The sequence below is a fragment of the Pararge aegeria genome, chromosome 6, assembly GCF_905163445.1.
Source record: "Pararge aegeria chromosome 6, ilParAegt1.1, whole genome shotgun sequence".
Taxonomy (NCBI): Eukaryota; Metazoa; Arthropoda; class Insecta; order Lepidoptera; family Nymphalidae; genus Pararge; species Pararge aegeria.
The window spans coordinates 15,145,154-15,163,074 of record NC_053185.1 but is presented as its reverse complement, the minus strand read 5'-3'; the positions used below and the strand labels follow the sequence as shown (position 1 = coordinate 15,163,074).

The following is a 17,921-nucleotide window of genomic DNA, read 5'->3' as shown; positions in this document are numbered from 1 at the left end:
TGTAATTTCTAATAATTAGTAACGTATAACTTCCTCAAATCAATATTTTTACCTATTCTACTACTACTCTGCTCTACTCTTGGTTGGTTTTAAAGGAAACGCTTTTAGAGTTAACTTTTAAAATCCCTGTTTCACCGTTTTAGTCGTAGATTTTAGAGAAACTCTACCGGACACCCCATGGATACGATAGACCTCTGATGCAATGATGTGGGTTGGAAACCTTGGGATTCTCATCGATCTTAACACCCCCGTTTTATTCCTTAAGAGATACATTTTCGCAATAAAAAGTTGCTTATGTAACTTTCCGTGTCTTGCTCCTAAAATCTGTTTATGTAATACTCTACCTCTACCTGCCCGCGAGTCTCGTCAAAATTGGTATTAGACCGTTTCGTAGAGATTAAAAAAACTAAACAAAAAGACATCACGTTAAACGGTTCCCGTGGGAAGTTAAAAACCTAATTAAAAGGGCGACGAAGTCGCGGGAGAACAACTAGTAAAGTACAAATACACCTTCCTAATGTCAATTCTCGAATTTCCAGACAAGGACAGCTATGTATCAGATGTCTAAGAGGCATGGAACGGGACGACATGTCCTCCATACTCGATGGTGAGGACGACGATAGGAGCGCCATTAGTTCTCTCATCCTCACCCCTGGTCAACAGAGCCCCAAAGACGACCACGTCACCAGCAAACTTGTCAAATTTGACGTGAGTAACTTCCCATTTTTGCTCTTCAAAAGTCTAACACTTGCTTTTTTAACCCTTGACTATTTCTCAAGCTTTCTTTTCTTTAACTTATGTCTATCTAACCGTAGACATTTGATGTAAAATCTAGTTTCTTGTTTAAATTAACATCTAACATTTAACACCTTCGCAATTATGTAAAAACATTAACTTTACTAACAATAAATTAACTATTTTATAAACTCCCACTGAAGGTAAAAGGTTTACCTACCGATCAGTTAGGTTGGTATGTCCCCCTCCGATATCTGATGAAACTGTTTTGATCGTTTCTAGGCGACAAAACTTTTCCAACTGCCCCTGATGTTGTTGATCACGCTTTGCATATGCATTATGAAGCGCATTTGCAGTAGTTTTCTTTGGATATATCGCATGTAGTCGAAGGTACGTCCATTACTGACACCTTTATTACCTAAGAGAATGCACGCTAGTCATTGATGAAGGTATTCGGTTCATCAACCGTGTTGTGTGACGTTTGTTTTTCTTTTTATATTCAACCGTAATGTTTGCGTTTAGACACAGCTAACGATTTACTAATACTTCATTTAATGATGTACTAATCACTAATTTCTAATCTACCAAACAAATTATATTGTGTGCATATCTCATAAACGAGTGCTTTATCAGCTAAGTTTGTTGAACTAATAATCTAGTATGGTGTAGTAATGGGTGTATTTTTGACTAATTAACTTCTTTTAATGTTTAGAATACGTATCTCATTGTTCATATATTATGTTTGTAATCAGTTTACGTCATGATAACTCTTTCACAATATCATCTTTAATTATGTCAAAATTAGGTTTTTGTTGATATCGAATAACTGAGGTTTTAAAATTATTGTTTAAAACATAACCAATCATCGCATATTTGTAACTGTCATACCAATTTAACAAATTACCATCATAATCAAAAAGGTAATAACATCATTACAGTCATGCGTCCTTATGGTCTCTTATATGTGATGATCTTTCAGGATGGAATAAAAAGTATTTCTTGATCAAAAAATATAAAATTGAATAAATCTTTACAGAATGCTAAGGAGAAGCTACTGCAAGGCATTTGGGCCAACAAAGAAGACGGCCACGATAACCCATACAGAGAGCTGGTTCAGAAATACGAAGCTTTACTCGAAGTTCAACTTTCGCAGGTGATTAGAAAGAATAAGCCAATATCTTTGCCTAACACACAAATTCAATCAGGACCCATTTCACTACAAGATGAATTGCAAACATCTGGCGATTACTGCCAATTCAATGTCAAAGACACGGACGAAGAGAGTGGGCACGGCGAGGAAGCCCAGAAAGAAAACAATCAACAAAAGAAAGTGGAACAAACATCTCGTAAGAAGATTATACAGACTCCGGACTTCTCTGAAGCCGAAACATCCAGTTCAGGCTTTTCAGATGAAACTAGCAATAAAGCTACGCAAACAGAACGTGAAAGACCCGGCTCTTTCCTATGCACAATTGCAGACGGTGAAGATTATCGTTTCAGCATTTATGACGATGTGAGCCCAATGGATAGTCGCTTCCGGAACAGACCGGAATATCGCGAACTATTCAAGGAAATATTCACTATACTAAAGAAAGCAGCCGAGAACAAAGATGATGGAGAACAGCTACCACTCCTTGATGACACAACAACTGGAAAAGTACCACCAGTGACTCCAGCCACGGAAGAACCTCCTGGCAACTTTACTGATGATACTCAAAGCGTATTGTCGTCTGTGATGTCTGAGCAATCGATTCCAGTATCTGATATAACTACTCCAGAAACAGCTATTTCAAAAGAAAAGGAGCAATCGATACCTGAAACCGTAAACATGTCTGTGAAAAATGAAACTACAAAACAGAATGATACGAAAAATGTCAAGGAGAACAAACCAATGGTTGAGAGCACCTCGGAGAATCCAAAAGATACCGTCAATACAAAAGAGACTGACAAGGAAGACGATAAAGAAAAGGAACGGGTGTTGACACCGTTGGTGCGTCAACCACTGGAATACATCGCAGCTACTAGAAAGAAGTCCAGACATCGCAACCGCAAACACAGCCAAGATCGTCAAGGGGCTGATTCACCTGTATTCCCATCACCACCTAAAATTATCTACCAGAAATCGTCGAGCAAAAAGAGACGAGACTATAGACCCATCGAAATAAGTCCTCTTGTAAGAACATCGGACGCCGAATGGAACGGATCCACCCTTCAGTTTTACAACAGGAATATAAATTCCCCAACCCCTAGTGTCAGCGGCCGGACGGGGAAAATTTATCAAGGCTGGAACGCAGAAACCGACTCGTGGGACATTAAGCAGAGCACTGCGTCTCAGGAAATTCATAAATTAAGAAAACTAGAGCTGTCATACGCTGAAGTGCTTAGAAACGCGGATAAAACTAAAAATCGGCGCAAGAAACATCAGTAAATTGTAAAATTATGCCTAAGGACCCCTCTCGCTTTAAAGTGAGAGTTGAGTGATCAACCGCCATTTGTCTTCGCCAACTGGACAGCTTTAGTTGTAGAGGTTTTGTGATCTGCTAGCGTTACTTATTATTTGTACCACAAACCTATATTGGTTGCCATATATTATGTTCTTATATAGATCATTATATCGTTTACCTATTTATCAACATATAAAACATTATTCCATCAAAAATAGTCCAGTGCTGAAATTAATTTATTATTATATATTTGAAATAAATATTGTACCCTCCGACATAACAAAATAGAGTAACGTACTTCTTAATAAATATGCATTTAATAAAATCACGAAAGTATGTGTTACAGCTTAACTTGAAAATGGTTAAAATATTATTTGTTGCATTTGAAATTTTATTATTTGACATTTTCAACAGAATGAGTTGAATCCTTTAACTCGGTTCCGTTAAAACTTCAGTCACTATTTTAATTGTATATTATGTATTTGAATTATAGTGCAGTCAGTGGGGAATTGCACCTTACAAAAGTTGCGTGAAATTTTAAGTAGTAACTTATGGAAAAATACACGTTTTAGTCAATACTTGAACGACATAAAATATCTTTACTACCCTTTTGTGAGGCAACTCCCTTTTTAATCTCTACGGATTGGACTATAATAAATTTATTTGTAAATATTCATTTAAGTTAATTTTATACATTAATTTGCCATGGTATCTGCGAGTACTATAATTCTTTATGGAATTGTATGCTGAAATTTTATTTAATGAGAATGAAGAAAAGAGGTTGAAGGTATGAAATAAAAATTTGCATTAAATATTATCAGTATTTCATTTTTCCCTTAGTGTCGCAGGCTATAAAAGAGTAATTTTTAAATAACACACGGATTATATTACATTATTATAATTTAAGGTTACTTTTTACACAGATTATACTCGCAATCACAGAGTAAGTGTCGAAGCCAGATAGTAAAGTTAGCCATTTTAATAATCGCCAAAATGCTTGTCAGACTAAACTATAACAAGCAGCTTAGTACACATATATGAATTTAAAATGCATAAAAATTTTGGAACTAGCAAGATCAGAACCCTCGTCTCTTCAGCAATCGCGACATGAGTGCTTTGCCAACTAAAAAGCGGTGATCCTATCACCGTTACTGGAATGAATATGCCTTTATATTAGTCTTATAGCGACCATATACTGTTTATATGCATTTTAAATTCATATACCCACGGAATATTTCCCCCGTGCTTTGCCAACTAAAAAGCGGTGATCCTATCACCGTTACTGGAATGAATATGCCTTTATATTAGTCTTATAGCGACCATATACTGTTTATATGCATTTTAAATTCATATACCCACGGAATATTTCCCCCAATTGTGAAGAAAAACACATAATTATAAAAATAAAAAAAAAACGTATACACAAATGATTACTGAGCTTACACTGTAGTCTAAGGTTCGTGTTAAAACCTGCCCAGGTTGTCCAAAAAAAGTGTGTTCGTTGTTACATCGCCCTAATTACATCAATATCCATATCCAACCTTAACTTATTAATGTATCACAATTGGGTAAAAAACTGTTCTCTCGTAGGCGAGACGAGATATGAGAGTAGAACTGGGACGCTTCTACAACGCTGGTTGGCTTATATCCATTAAGCTGATGCAGTCACATTTATGAGACTTAAAAAAACAGGTTTCTCATAAAAATTAAGAAAAAAAATAACGTAAATAATGTATTTGTATTATAATTTTTTGCTAAATTATGGTTTTATTTTCAGGAAGAGAAATTAAAGTGTATAAATAGATTTACTAATTCGTAACAATAAAAAATGAAAATTTTTACTCAAGACAATGATGCCAATTCTGTTGTGTTCAACTCACAAATCTCTGAACTTAACTAAATTAAGAGGTCCTAGAATAGTGCTATTCTTTTCCAAAAACCACAAAGTGAATACACTACTTTAAGATCGGTCAATTTTGTTTCGTTACACAAATATCTAATCTAAACTAGTTTCGAGATTCGTGTACAAAAGAATCGTCACTACTGCCCATTTAATCACATAGTACTTCACTTTCGAGGGGCCGTCTTCGAATTCCAGCACGCACTTCTAACTTATTTAAATTATGTGCGTTTAACCAATAAAATATCACTTGCATCAACGGTGAAGTAATCGTGAGGAAACCTGCAGGCGTTCTCCATATTCTCAAAGGCGTATGGAGTCCAGTAATCCGCACTGGACCAGCGTGGTGGACTACAGCCTAAACCCTTCTCCTAGTGGAAGGAGATCTGTGCCCTGTAGTGGGTCGGTTATGAGTTTATATGATTAACTCAAGCTTAAATAAATTCAACAGCCTGAATAAATGGTTAATCTAGGTGCTATTAAAGATGGCTGACTTTACGATCATTTCCCGACGTGTATTTTAATTTTCCTATTTATTCTGTGCCTCGAGCTCTCTCTCAACTATCTTGCGGTACTCATCGAATCCACCCTCTATACTAGCTACAGACCCTCCGCCGCACACCCACAGTTCTTTGCACACCATTCGTATTAACCTTTCGTCGTGGGATACCAGAATAACTCCACCCTGAAAAGAGAGATTGAATGCAGTTTGACAGGTAACTTATGTGACAAAAAACTAGAGATAGATAGAAGAATATAAAACGTCTGGAAGAGATAACAATCAGGAGTACGCAATTTGCGACTCTAAAGTGAGAAGAATAAGGTAAATTTTAATTCGACGGTACAGGCTACTGCAGATGGACATAAGATAATATTTATCCCGAAAAAACGGCTGGTAAAAGTTACCCGCACGCTAGAGTGCATATCGTGCGGATTGCTTTTACCAAGAATGCATACAGGATAAGTTAAGCGCTACAGAAATCGCTGTACCACTCAAATAATCTTGGTGAAATTTTGGATAGAAATAGTCTCCACTTTTTGAGGTACCTGCAGGAGTTTAGAAAACCAAAAATGAATGCGGTCCAAGTCGCGGTCACCATCTAGTTTTAAATGAATAAATGAAAATATCTTTAATAAAAATGGGTAAAACAGACCCAAAACTCCAAGTTGTAAATTCTGTACTTTTTTACTGTTGTTTTTTTTATCACAAATGTAAAAAAAAATTGTCTTTGTTTTGAATAGTAAGTTTAATGAAACACTTCATCACTTTTGAACTGGTTCATGCAACTCTTTCAAGTGTAAAACATATACAAGGACTTTCTATAGATTATTAGAACTTTTTTAACTCATCAGTTTGTTAATGTTGACTCGTTTACTTCTTTAGTTAGCTAAGCCAAGAACCATTTAACGAGTCACCAAGAGGTTCTCGTAGAGTTTCTATTATTGTCTTACCTCAGACTTATCTAGCGTTCGTATAACACTTACCGTGTACTTATTGATGCCTTTGCCCAACGCCTCTATGGTTTCTATGTCCAAATGGTTAGTAGGTTCGTCAAGCACGAGGAAGTTGGGATTGCCCATACACATTCGCGCGAACGCTACCCTAGACTTCTGACCCCCGGACAAACTGGCGACGGTTTGCAATGCTAGGTCGCCACTCACGCCGAAACTTCCCAACTGTCTTCTGTATTCTTCTATGCTTTTGCCTGAATATTTACAAACCGGTTTATTATTATTATTAATAATAATAATTAGAACTCAAATTACTCAAAAAAAAACTTGTTTTAATAACATTTAGTTGTTAATTGGACGTAGTTATACGAAAAAGTTTTAATAATTAAGCCAAATAGGTTTTATTACTTTCATAAAATCATATTTTCGTTTCGTTTAGTTACCTGAGAGTGTTGTCTTACATATGGTTTGTACTTATTTCACATAACCACTTCTCATTTTCCGATGGTCAGGCAATCACTTTCCGGCATATTCTACGCTAGAATATGTGCATCAAATTTTTCGAGTACACTGGCTCTCAGATCTGCGTTCACGATGAACACAAAGTCATCGAAAGACTAATTTCATTGCAGGTCAGCCCATGACAACAATCTCACTTGGTGCTAAGTAATAATGCAGTCTCGGATGGTTGCCTTATATTAAATCCATAATCGGTATTACGCGGCATCGTACTGGAGTAATAAATTGCTTGGCGGCATGTCTTTAGCGGTAGGGCGGTAACTTTTGTTTGTTTTTAAAATATCTTTATTAATTAAATAATTGTATTACAGTTCATATCCTGGTGACTAGCCTAGGTTGAACAAATCAATAATATACTACTTACAGTTTAGCAGGTTACAACACCTTTTTAAAACTTTACAGCATATAAACTAAACATTTTTAACAACTTATTGAGCCACATAACAGATGATAATAACTTGTTTTACGTAGAACTTAGTACAGACGTACGTTTATATAAAAATTAAATGCATTTAACTGTTAAAGATATTAATCCTATATTTTTAAATTAAACGAGGGTAGCACTCGGAACTATGCAACAGTTACGTACAAAGCATTCACTCAGTCGTCGAGGAAGTAGTGATGTGGTAGTCGGTACCGATTGTACTTATCGATATATGATAACGGTATAAAGTACCGGCTTTTGCCAATTGCGGACACAAGCAAATTTTTATGTTTTTTATTACAAACTATATAGAACTTTTTGGATTGCCCCAGTATGAAAGCTTTCAAGGTAGGTAACTTAATACGATTATGTAAGGACGAAAGATTAGTTCGGAAAGAGGTATTATAAGCGGATTTAAATGCTTTATTTTGCACTACTTGTAGTTTCGTATAATTCGAATTACACGTACTACTCCAAACCGGACATGCATAAGTGATGCAAGGTCTTACTAGTGAAGTGTATATTTTAAGTTTGGTGTAAGGCCTTAGATTTGATTTTCGGTTTATAAGTGGCGGTAACTAAACACAATCATACCAGATCAAAGAAAATTCAGAAAGATATATATATATATTCTCCAATCTCCACTGTCTGGGCTCTGTCAATCCCCACCCGGGACCTACGACTTAAAAAACCGTTTTCACTAATGACGAACAAGGAAATTCGTAACCTAAGGAGATTCAAAAACTGTTTTATTCATGTAGACCTTATAACAGGCACAAATGAAGCGTTTACACATTTAAATGTTACTTAATGTTAGTGATGGTGATAACTGCATTCGTTAACTTGAAACTAAAGGTAGGAGAGTTCCAAACAGGCCATGGTTTAAGAAGAGCCCACAACAATCTTAGCCAGGTTTTTTTTTTTGTTATCACCATCTCAAAGTCTAGTTAATGTTGAGCTATGAAGTTAGAGCAATTCATACCCAAGCTTTTTTATCATGCATGTAATCCTTAATATTATTATAGGGTTTTTCTTATAAGCTTACGTTTTATATAAACTTTGAACTTATTGAGAGATTCCTAGGCATACATCCACATTTCACCTAAGAGTTGGTAACGTATTTTTTCTATAGACATCGCATTAGGGATTCGATTTTGACGATGGATAGGTTTAGTGAAAACAGGCAATACTAGGGAAGTGGAAAAAAGATAAAGAAGATGGGATTGTGAAGGGATTGTGTTACCTGGATAACTTTTCTGTAGCAGCTCAACGGAATTGACGTTCATCTCAAGCTGATCTACGTGATGCTGGGAGAAGTAGCCGAACTTGAGACCGCGATGCACGCTGCGGATCCCACTACTGGGCGAGAGGATGCCCATTATGATCTTTAATAACGTAGTTTTTCCGGCACCATTGTCACCAACCTAGCATTCAACAGTTTAATCGATTAGTATACTATTAGAAGGATATCTAGTTGTTATCTAGATATTAGTCTAGATATTATCCGTTTTAATATTTTTTGATTGGTCTCCACTAATAATCTAGATTATAATTTAAGATAAACAATGCCTCAAATCTCTCAACTCCTTACAACATGGCACGGGTCACCTCCCATAATAAGAATGGTTTAGGCCATACGCCACCACACTGGTTCAATAGGATTAGTGGACCTTACACGCCTTTGAGAACGTTATAGAGAACTCCTAGCCATGCAGGTTTCCTCACGATGTTCTCCTTCACCGTCGAAGCAAGTGATATTTTAATTACTTAAAACGCACATAACTTAGAGAAGTTAGAGTGCGTGCTGGGATTAGAACTCGGCCGCCAAAAGTTAACCCGATGTTCTAACCACTGGGCTATCATATTTGTTACAACAAAATTATATAGAGCTACAGTCGCTATAAGACTAACAAAGAAGGCACTTATTAATTTCTGCATTGTGGGAACGAGAGCTGTAGCTTAGTCGTAAAGCAACGACTAATAGAGAGTCGCAGGTTCAAATCCTGTCGATTCCAAAATTTGTTGTATGCACTTTAAAATTTCGTAATTTTATATTTACTCCAAGTTTAGGTATAAACACTATAATAATTTAAAAAATATATATATATACTTACTATACATATTCTGGATTCTAATGTGGCTCCTAGATTAACATTCGAGAATATGACCTTGTCTTTTGAATAGTAGAACCCAACTTCGTTCAATTGTAGTATAGGTGGGGAAAGTGGTTCTGTCTCTGGAAACCGGAGGACCACGTCTACTTCTTTCTCAATAGGTTTCAGCTCTGGTCTAGAAATAAAATATCAAGAATTAATATAAGAGCTGTTATCTAAAGGTTAAAAAACTTACACAGTAAAACTCATAGTCTTGTAACTACGTCGCAGTGACCCTTTATCTTAAATCCCAAGTAATTTACAGTCTACGACACCTATACGACACGACAGACAATCGCAGCTTCTCCCACAACTTGAACTTGCTCTGCACAGTAAAATTCACAGCGTTCTAGCCACGTTGCAGTGATCCTATATCTCAAATCTCAAGTTATTCATAGTCTACGACACCTATACGACACACGACAGACACTCACAGCTTCTCCGGCCTCTTGATCTTGCTCTGCACGGTAAAGGCGCGGTTAGCGTTGTAGCGGAAGCGATCAATCAACAACTGTGTGTGAGCACAGGGCTCGTACTCACGGTGCTAGTTCTTCATATAGTAACTGAGAGTCTATGACATCAATATGACACTAGATACACTCACAGCTTCCATCATCATAAATAATCTCGCTCTGCGCCGTTGGCATTGTAGTGGAAGAGATCAATGAACTTCTGTACGCAAGTTGCTGTAGCGACGCTTTGTACTCTTGGTGCTGCTTCTTTAGCTAGTAAGCAATAACTTATAGTCTACGACACCTATATAACTCTACGACACTTCTATGACACGAGAAACACTGATCTTATTCTGCACAGAGCTCACGCTGTTGGTTCTTTACCTAGTAAAGTAGTATAGTCTACGACACCTATATGACACACGACAAACACTCACAGCTTCTCCAGCATTTTGATCTTGCTCTGCACGGAAGAGGCGCGGTTGGCGTTGTAGCGGAAGCGGTCTATGAACTCCTGCGTATGCGCACGGTGCTGTTGTTGTGCCTCGTACTCACGCTGCTGGTTCTTAAGCTTTTCCGTCTTGGTTTTATGGAACTGTTCGTAATTTCCTCTGCGAATAAACGATATACATTTTGAAGGAAATAGTAAGGAAGTACACTTTATATAGGCAAGTGAATTAGAATCAGATATATTTTTATAAACTTCAACATATTTAACAGTTCTAGAAACGGTGATAGCCCAGTGGGTAGGACTTCGACTCCAGTTTCGGGGGCGGAGTTCAAATTCCAGCATTTATACCTTAAGTATAAGTTATGTGCGTTTTAAGCAATTAAAATATCACTTGCTTTAACGGTGAAGCAAAACTTCGTGAAGAAATCGAAGAAAGAAAGTTCTCCATAATGTTTTCAAAGGTGTGTGGAGTCCACCAATCCGCACAGGTCCATCGTGGTGGACTTTAGCCTAAGTTTTGGGCTGGTAATAGGTTGATAATGATGAAGTATACCTGTACGTGTCGAGCCGTTGCGTGTGTAAATGCATTATGTCCGTGGGCACAGTATCAAGGAAGTTGCGGTCGTGGGACACCACAAGCAGCGTAGTGGGCCAATTCTGCAGATAATTCTCTAACCAAATAATGGCTTTGATGTCCAACATGTTTGTGGGCTCGTCGAGTAGTAGGAGGTCTGGTCTGTGAACAAAGTAGTTGTGATAAATAAATTAATAAATATACTACGACAATACACACATCGCCATCTAGCTTGTGTTATAGGTACTAAGATAGCTGATTGATATTTTTTTATAAATATATTACACATAAATACTTACAATATACAGATAAACACCAAGACACTGATAAACATTCATGTTCATCACACAAACATTCTCCAGTTGTGAGAATCGAACCTTATGGTTGGGATATGTCACTAAATAAACTGTTGTTGAATTAGAAGTGATAGCCTAGAAGGGCTTCGGATTAACTCTCGGGGGCGGGGGGCGGAGTTGAAATACCCATCGAGCCCCTCTAACCTTTCTAAGTTATGCGCGTTCTAAGCTATTAAAATATCACTTGAGGAAACATACTACATGCCTGAGAGTTCTCCATAATGTTTTATTTTTATTAGGCCAGCGTGGTGGACTAATCCTAAATCCTTCCCATTCTGAGAGGACACCCGTGCCATTAAGTGGGCCGAGATTTGATAATGATGATAGAGTTACTACTATGGAATTAACTTACTTTGAAAACAACGCCCTCGCAAGTGCCAGCCTCATCCTCCAGCCACCAGAGAACGTCCTCGTGGCCCTTGCCTGCATCTCAGGTGAGAACCCTAAACCGCTAAGTATGATGGAGGCACGCGCGGGCGCCTTGTCCGCTTCTATATTCTCCAACTGTGCATAAACCTCGCTCAGCTCTGTCGACAGATTTGGGTCTGCTGATCTGAAATCATCAATATTTTTGAAGTGAAAACCCTTTTTAGGCGCGTCGAGCCTCTTTTGGGTGAACAAAAATTATTGAATGCTTTCCATGAGCAATTTTTTTGCCTTCTTTTGCCTGTGCTCAGTCAAAAATACGTATAAGCAGATGCTTTAAGTGCGGTTTCACCAGTAAGTTAAGTGTCCTTATTGAAAACATCTCTTATATCATCCATAATATTAATAAGTAAAACATTTTTTTTTTCTGTACTGCATAGTATATTATGTGTACTTTTCGGATGAACAAGAAGCGTGAAGCTCGCGTCATCGTCACCATACGCTTTCCATGAGCTATATGTTTATATGAGCATAGATGTAATTTTCACTTCTATCAGCCCCAAACTCTTTTTCTTTACGTATGTATGTATGTGTGTTTTTCTATTAATGGTTCGGTATTTGCTTCATTATTAAAAAAACATTCTGCTTTGCACAAGCACCAGAATTTCACAATTGCTATTTCCAGTAACAGAAATTAAGTAAAATAACCAAAAAAAAAATAAACGTGTGTGTACTTATGTACTCGCGTTAGAAGTTATACTTCTTTGGCGTAACAAGATAAAAATCTTTTCAAGAATTTTATCTGTCGCCCTATTCTACGTTCGTAGAAAAAACGAAACTTACAATAGAAAAAAGGAATTTAATACATTGAAAGTTTTATTATAACTAGTTAAAGTTTATTTAAATATAGCAAAAAAAATATTTCTACATAATTAAAGAAATGGACATAGTAAACATATTTAAATTCGGAATACTAATGGACTCATTATCGGAAACCCATGTTTCACTGAACATTGAAATTTTTGGACAATTAAATCAATTAAATTACCGGAAACCCGCACACTTTGACAATTGAAAGTGTACACTGTCGGTTTTTTGTGACGGTGTGCTCGTGCATCGTAAAATTTACTCTTACCATTATTCCCTAAGGCGCCAAAAGAAGTATAACTTCAAAAATAAATAATAAAGAATATTGTAAAATAAATAATTCATATGAATGTTAAAGTTGAATATTATTTTAGAATGAAATCACCCATAAAACCGAATTGAATCTTTTAGATGTCTCTCAATAAGTTCAAATTTATATAAAACGTAAGCTTATACAAGAAACCTTATTTAACATTAATGATTAAATAAACGATAAAAAAGCTTGGGTATGAATTGCTTTAACTTCATAGCTAAATATTAATTGACTGTAAAATGGTGATAACAAAACCAAAAACCCGGCTAAGTGTGTTGTGGGCGCTTCTTAGACTAAGGCGCGTTTAAAACCTTTTTAGCTTTAAGGTTTAAGATAACGAATGTAGTATCACCATCACCTCACCACCTCACAATAATGAAAACATTATGTATAAACGCTTCATAAGTGCCTGTGATAGGCCTAAGAGTAGAGAGAACTTTTTAATTTAATTATGACAAAATAAAATACTCACCCGTTATTGATAGCCGCTGTGATTTCCTTCTCCCTCCTCAATAGGTTTTCCCTAATCATGTCACATTCTAGAACACTCTGTAACGCTATTGTATCGTCACCGGTCACCTCTTGTTCCACGTGCAATATGGAGATATGCGAAGGTATCTTCAGCTGTTTACTAACTATCATACGTAGTAATGTTGTTTTTCCTAAACCGTTACGCCCAACTAAGCCGTATCGTCTTCCACACGCAAGAACTAGATCAGCACCTTGTAATAATACTCTGCGAACAACGGTTTTAATACATACAATCAGAACACAAAATGATCTTTATGATAACTAGCGCCGTGAATTTGCAAGGGTAGATATAATTATTATTTTTTTATTTAATAAAAAAAATACTTGTTGCTTAAATATTAAAGTTAGACATAGGCTGTTGCTAGCTTTTTTGTTGCAAACTCGAGCTCTACAGCTCTAAAACTCAATCATATATATCTCATCTCATCTTTGGCAGCGTTTGTAAGAGACATTGTCGTTCGCCTTTTTTTCAGACCTAGATTCCAAATCAGACCACCACAACACGAAAAGTGTTTCACTATTTCGGGTTAACATTTATAGCTTATGTATTAAACATATAATAATGTACTTCTCTATAGGTAAAATTATAGAACCTTCTTAAATGAATGAATAAAACCTTCAAAGGCTTACATTGTTGCAATGAATTTATTCATAGTTATTTCAATTAATGTATAAACTAGTCTACCAGATTCAATAACACAAACATGTTTTTCATTTGATTTGTTTTTCTCTAGTTAAGGATGTAAAATTGCATATCATAACATGAAGTACGTAACTTGTTTGACCAAGTATGACAACATTATATGGTATTTTTGTTACTAGCTGACCCGCGCTAGTTCGTCTGCACCAAATCGGTTATTAATGGTTTTTAATTTTTTTTTTTGTTTCAATCAGAACCTAATTGCAGCGCCACGGAATCAAGAAATGTCTACCATTTTATATTCAGTCCTTGCGTTGAAGGCCTTTTATTATTGTGGCATAAATTGTACCTAGTTTTGTTAAGCTTCAAATGAGGGGATATCTGATGTTTGCTGAGGAGTTCTGTTCCTCTTAATAATAGGCAAAATTAAACTGATAATACCACCTTTCCAGTGCAAAAAGAGTGATTATGAAGATAACACCCCTGCATGGTATTCCAAAGTGCAAATTAGGTTTAAATTTAATTTTACCAGATATGACAAGCTCATCATAAGTAGATCTCTGCAGTACCATATTCCTACCTTTTATAAATATTAATAAATATTGCATATTAAGTCGAATAGTTTTGAAATCTAAAGGTGATTTTGAATTATCATTAAAAGTTTTAGAATATTAATGTTTACCAAATATGATATTTATAAAACTTACGTCAAGAATGTAATTAATAATCACAGTGCAATAAGTGAGCTGAATATAAGTTAAAAACATACAAACAGACAGACACAATAGCACATATATCTTACTAGCGGGTGCCCGCGAATGGCAGTGACTGCCTGTGTTTTTGGATTATTTGTGAGTAAGAAGTGTTTTGATATATCTATATTAACCAGCACTTTTTAGCGAAAAATCATTGTCAATAACTTTCAAACTAATGTCCTATTTACTTAGTGTAAAATATATAATCCATCCTTCCATCCATCCATCAATCCTTACAAACTTTCTCATTTATAATATTAATAGGATAGGATTAACATGGACATATGATGTAATAAATTAATAATAAGCATATTTAAAAATAACTATTTACCTATCCCCATATGCTATATCAAAGTTTTCTATCCTTATGTCTTGAGTTCTATTGGTGCCTTTTGCTTCTAGCTTACTATCTTTCTTTGAAGTAACCTGGGATGCTGTAGCTGTCTGTAAAACTGGGATATTGATTGGGACTTTTGCATCTTTCTGCTTTTGCTGTTTTTGTTGCAATTTAGCTTCCGCTTTCTCTAACTTCCTAGCATCTACTTTCTAAAAATAAGAAAATAAAATGTTAAATATAGCATTGAAAATAAAATAATTTAAATATTGTTATTCATCAAACTGGCTAACTTTTCATCTTCATACAAATCACAGTTAGAAAGCTGGATTGTAGACTTATCATCATCCCAATCACTGTCCCAATGCTAGGAACTAGGAACAAGGAAGCCCATGTTAACATTCCCTTTATTCATATGGGAGCATATTATCCTGTTGACCTGGTTTATTATTACCAACATCATGATCACCTAACATAAAATATTATTAGGCATCACCTACTAATTTTCCATAGCACAAGGGTTGTTTTCATAGGAGAGAGGGTCCAGAAGTATAGAACCTCACTTTATTATTTAAGTTTTGTAAGAGGTAATAACTGTGTCTTATGATTTAATATTCTCTCTGAGGGGCAGATGTGCAAACTCCCAAAATTGAATAACACATGGCAACAAAACCAAAACATAATAATTGTTTAGCCAACCCAGATTTCCAACACAGGACTGACTAGACAGTAGTAAATTACACTAATATTAACAAAAATAACAGGTATTACTAGTCAAAAGTTACAGGTATGGTGTAAGAGGTAATAACTGGGACTGATGAATTAATATTCTCCCTGAGGGGCAGATGTGCAAACTCCCAAAATTGAATAACACATGGCAACAAAATTCAAAACATAATAAATGTTAAGCCAACCCAGATATCCAACACAGGACTGACTAGACAGTAGTAAATTACACTAATATTAGCAGAAATAACAGGTATTACTTGTCAAAAGTTGCAGGCTTGGTAAATGTTGATATTCATATTTATTAATGAGGAAATATTTCAAATACAAAATTTCTTTATTCATGTAGGCCTATCACAGGCACTTACTTATAAGTTATTATTGATTATAATAATGTGTAACATCATAAAAGTCTTTACCCTCAAACATAACATTAAAATTAATATTTTATCTATTGTTAATACTCACAAAACTATCATCTCTTGTCTGTAGCCATATACTCTTGAGGTCCTCTGTTTCATGTACATGATTTGCCATTGATGCCAAATGTATTGGTGCATCCAAAACTTTTCTAGGTCCATTTGTATTAGCAGACTTCTCTGGTTGTAACATGTTTAACAGTTGCTCACATATTTCTCTAAAATAAAAGCAAAATTTCACAAATCAAAAAATTTAAAATAAAAATAGGTAGGTATTTGTGTTGTTCCCTTGTATCTCAAAATTTCACTAGATTGACAGGTTTTAAATGCTGTTGCACAAAAAACTTAGAACTAAATTGACAAGTCTAAGAATAGTATTATCCTTTTTTACAAGTAACACAATGGTGCCAGCTCTGTTGAATTTTAATATCTGTAAACTAAATTGACAGGTTGCAAACAACTGCTGTCCTTTTCTAGAGGGACCATTGTGAGAAAAATAGCATTACTTGTAGACTTGTCAATTTAGTGTTGTTCAGCAATTTGAGACATACACCTACCACTTAAAAATATCATAATTCCACAGATTCCACAGATGAAAAGGATAGAGCTCCATTTTTAGACTTGTCAATTTAGTTTAGTTTAGAAATTAGTAAATAACTCCTGTGCTTGTGTCTAACAATGATAAATAATTAATTTTTTATTAGGCTGATGAAATCAATGAAATGTACTTTTGCATTTTTTTTTTTAATCTAAGGTCACAAAGTTATATCTGTTGTATGATAAATATTATTAATATTGAGTTAATTAATATGCAAGTAAAATAAACGCAGCACACAAGCACACTGCATTTTTAACCTCTAACCAGTAATCACAGTATTGAAAAAATGTATAACCTGATATCATCTTCTGTTTTTTCGGATATTCCTTGGAAGATTTCTCCGACCGCCTCATACACTTCCTCGGTATCTTCAAATTCTCCGGCACTGTTGTCTAATATGTCTATAAAAAATCACTAATCAATGAGGGCATTATTTACTTCATTATAAGTGCAGGGATACTAGTTCTTAGTTAAAAATCAAGCTTTCTCAAGTACAACATGTATAATAGAATAATTACTAGCAACGAGACCGTAAATTGTTGAAAATTTACAATAATATAGCTACTTTATAACCTTACCTTCAATATATTTTTTTAACTCTTCGTCTATTAGAGGAAATTGCTTTTTGATAAATTCACCGCAGCTAGCCATTATTATTACAAGAAACTTGGTTAAAACCAAGAGTAATAAATTATTTCTATCATTTAATTATCACGAAACAAGGTAAATATCTCCCGATGTCACGTCAAGCAACGTCAATGTACCAAAGACTAATACACATTTTACATTTATCATAATTACAAAAAAGAGTGATAGACTAATGCCAATATGCCCTTGTTTGTACACTGCATTGCACTTCTAGGAAATATAGCTTCTTGAATAAACCACGAAAGGAAAGATCAACTAGAATAT

General features: G+C 35.4%; 2 protein-coding genes across 4 annotated transcripts in view; one reads left to right on the top strand and one right to left on the bottom strand.

The window, feature by feature from the left end:
• LOC120624441 (cerebellar degeneration-related protein 2) overlaps positions 1-3,996 on the top strand; it is a 128,078-nt gene extending 124,082 nt beyond the window's left edge. For all 3 annotated transcript variants that reach the window (XM_039890987.1, XM_039890986.1, XM_039890985.1), the window contains exons 5-6: positions 540-708; positions 1,772-3,996. In XM_039890987.1, the coding sequence (XP_039746921.1) occupies positions 540-708; positions 1,772-3,163 (1,561 nt within the window). In that variant the 3' untranslated portion in view covers positions 3,164-3,996. The remainder of the gene's footprint in view (positions 1-539; positions 709-1,771) is intronic.
• Positions 3,997-5,363: 1,367 nt separating this feature from the next.
• LOC120624442 (ATP-binding cassette sub-family F member 3) lies at positions 5,364-17,660 on the bottom strand. Its single transcript, XM_039890988.1, has 12 exons — positions 17,588-17,660; positions 17,305-17,410; positions 16,461-16,629; positions 15,264-15,478; positions 13,479-13,742; positions 11,813-12,013; positions 11,084-11,266; positions 10,517-10,690; positions 9,589-9,763; positions 8,718-8,898; positions 6,565-6,785; positions 5,364-5,764 (listed from the first exon to the last, which is right to left on the bottom strand). The coding sequence occupies exons 1-12, from the start codon at positions 17,658-17,660 to the stop codon at positions 5,609-5,611; spliced, it is 2,118 nt and encodes a 705-aa protein (XP_039746922.1). The 3' UTR covers positions 5,364-5,608.
• Between the last annotated feature and the right edge of the window lie 261 nt (positions 17,661-17,921).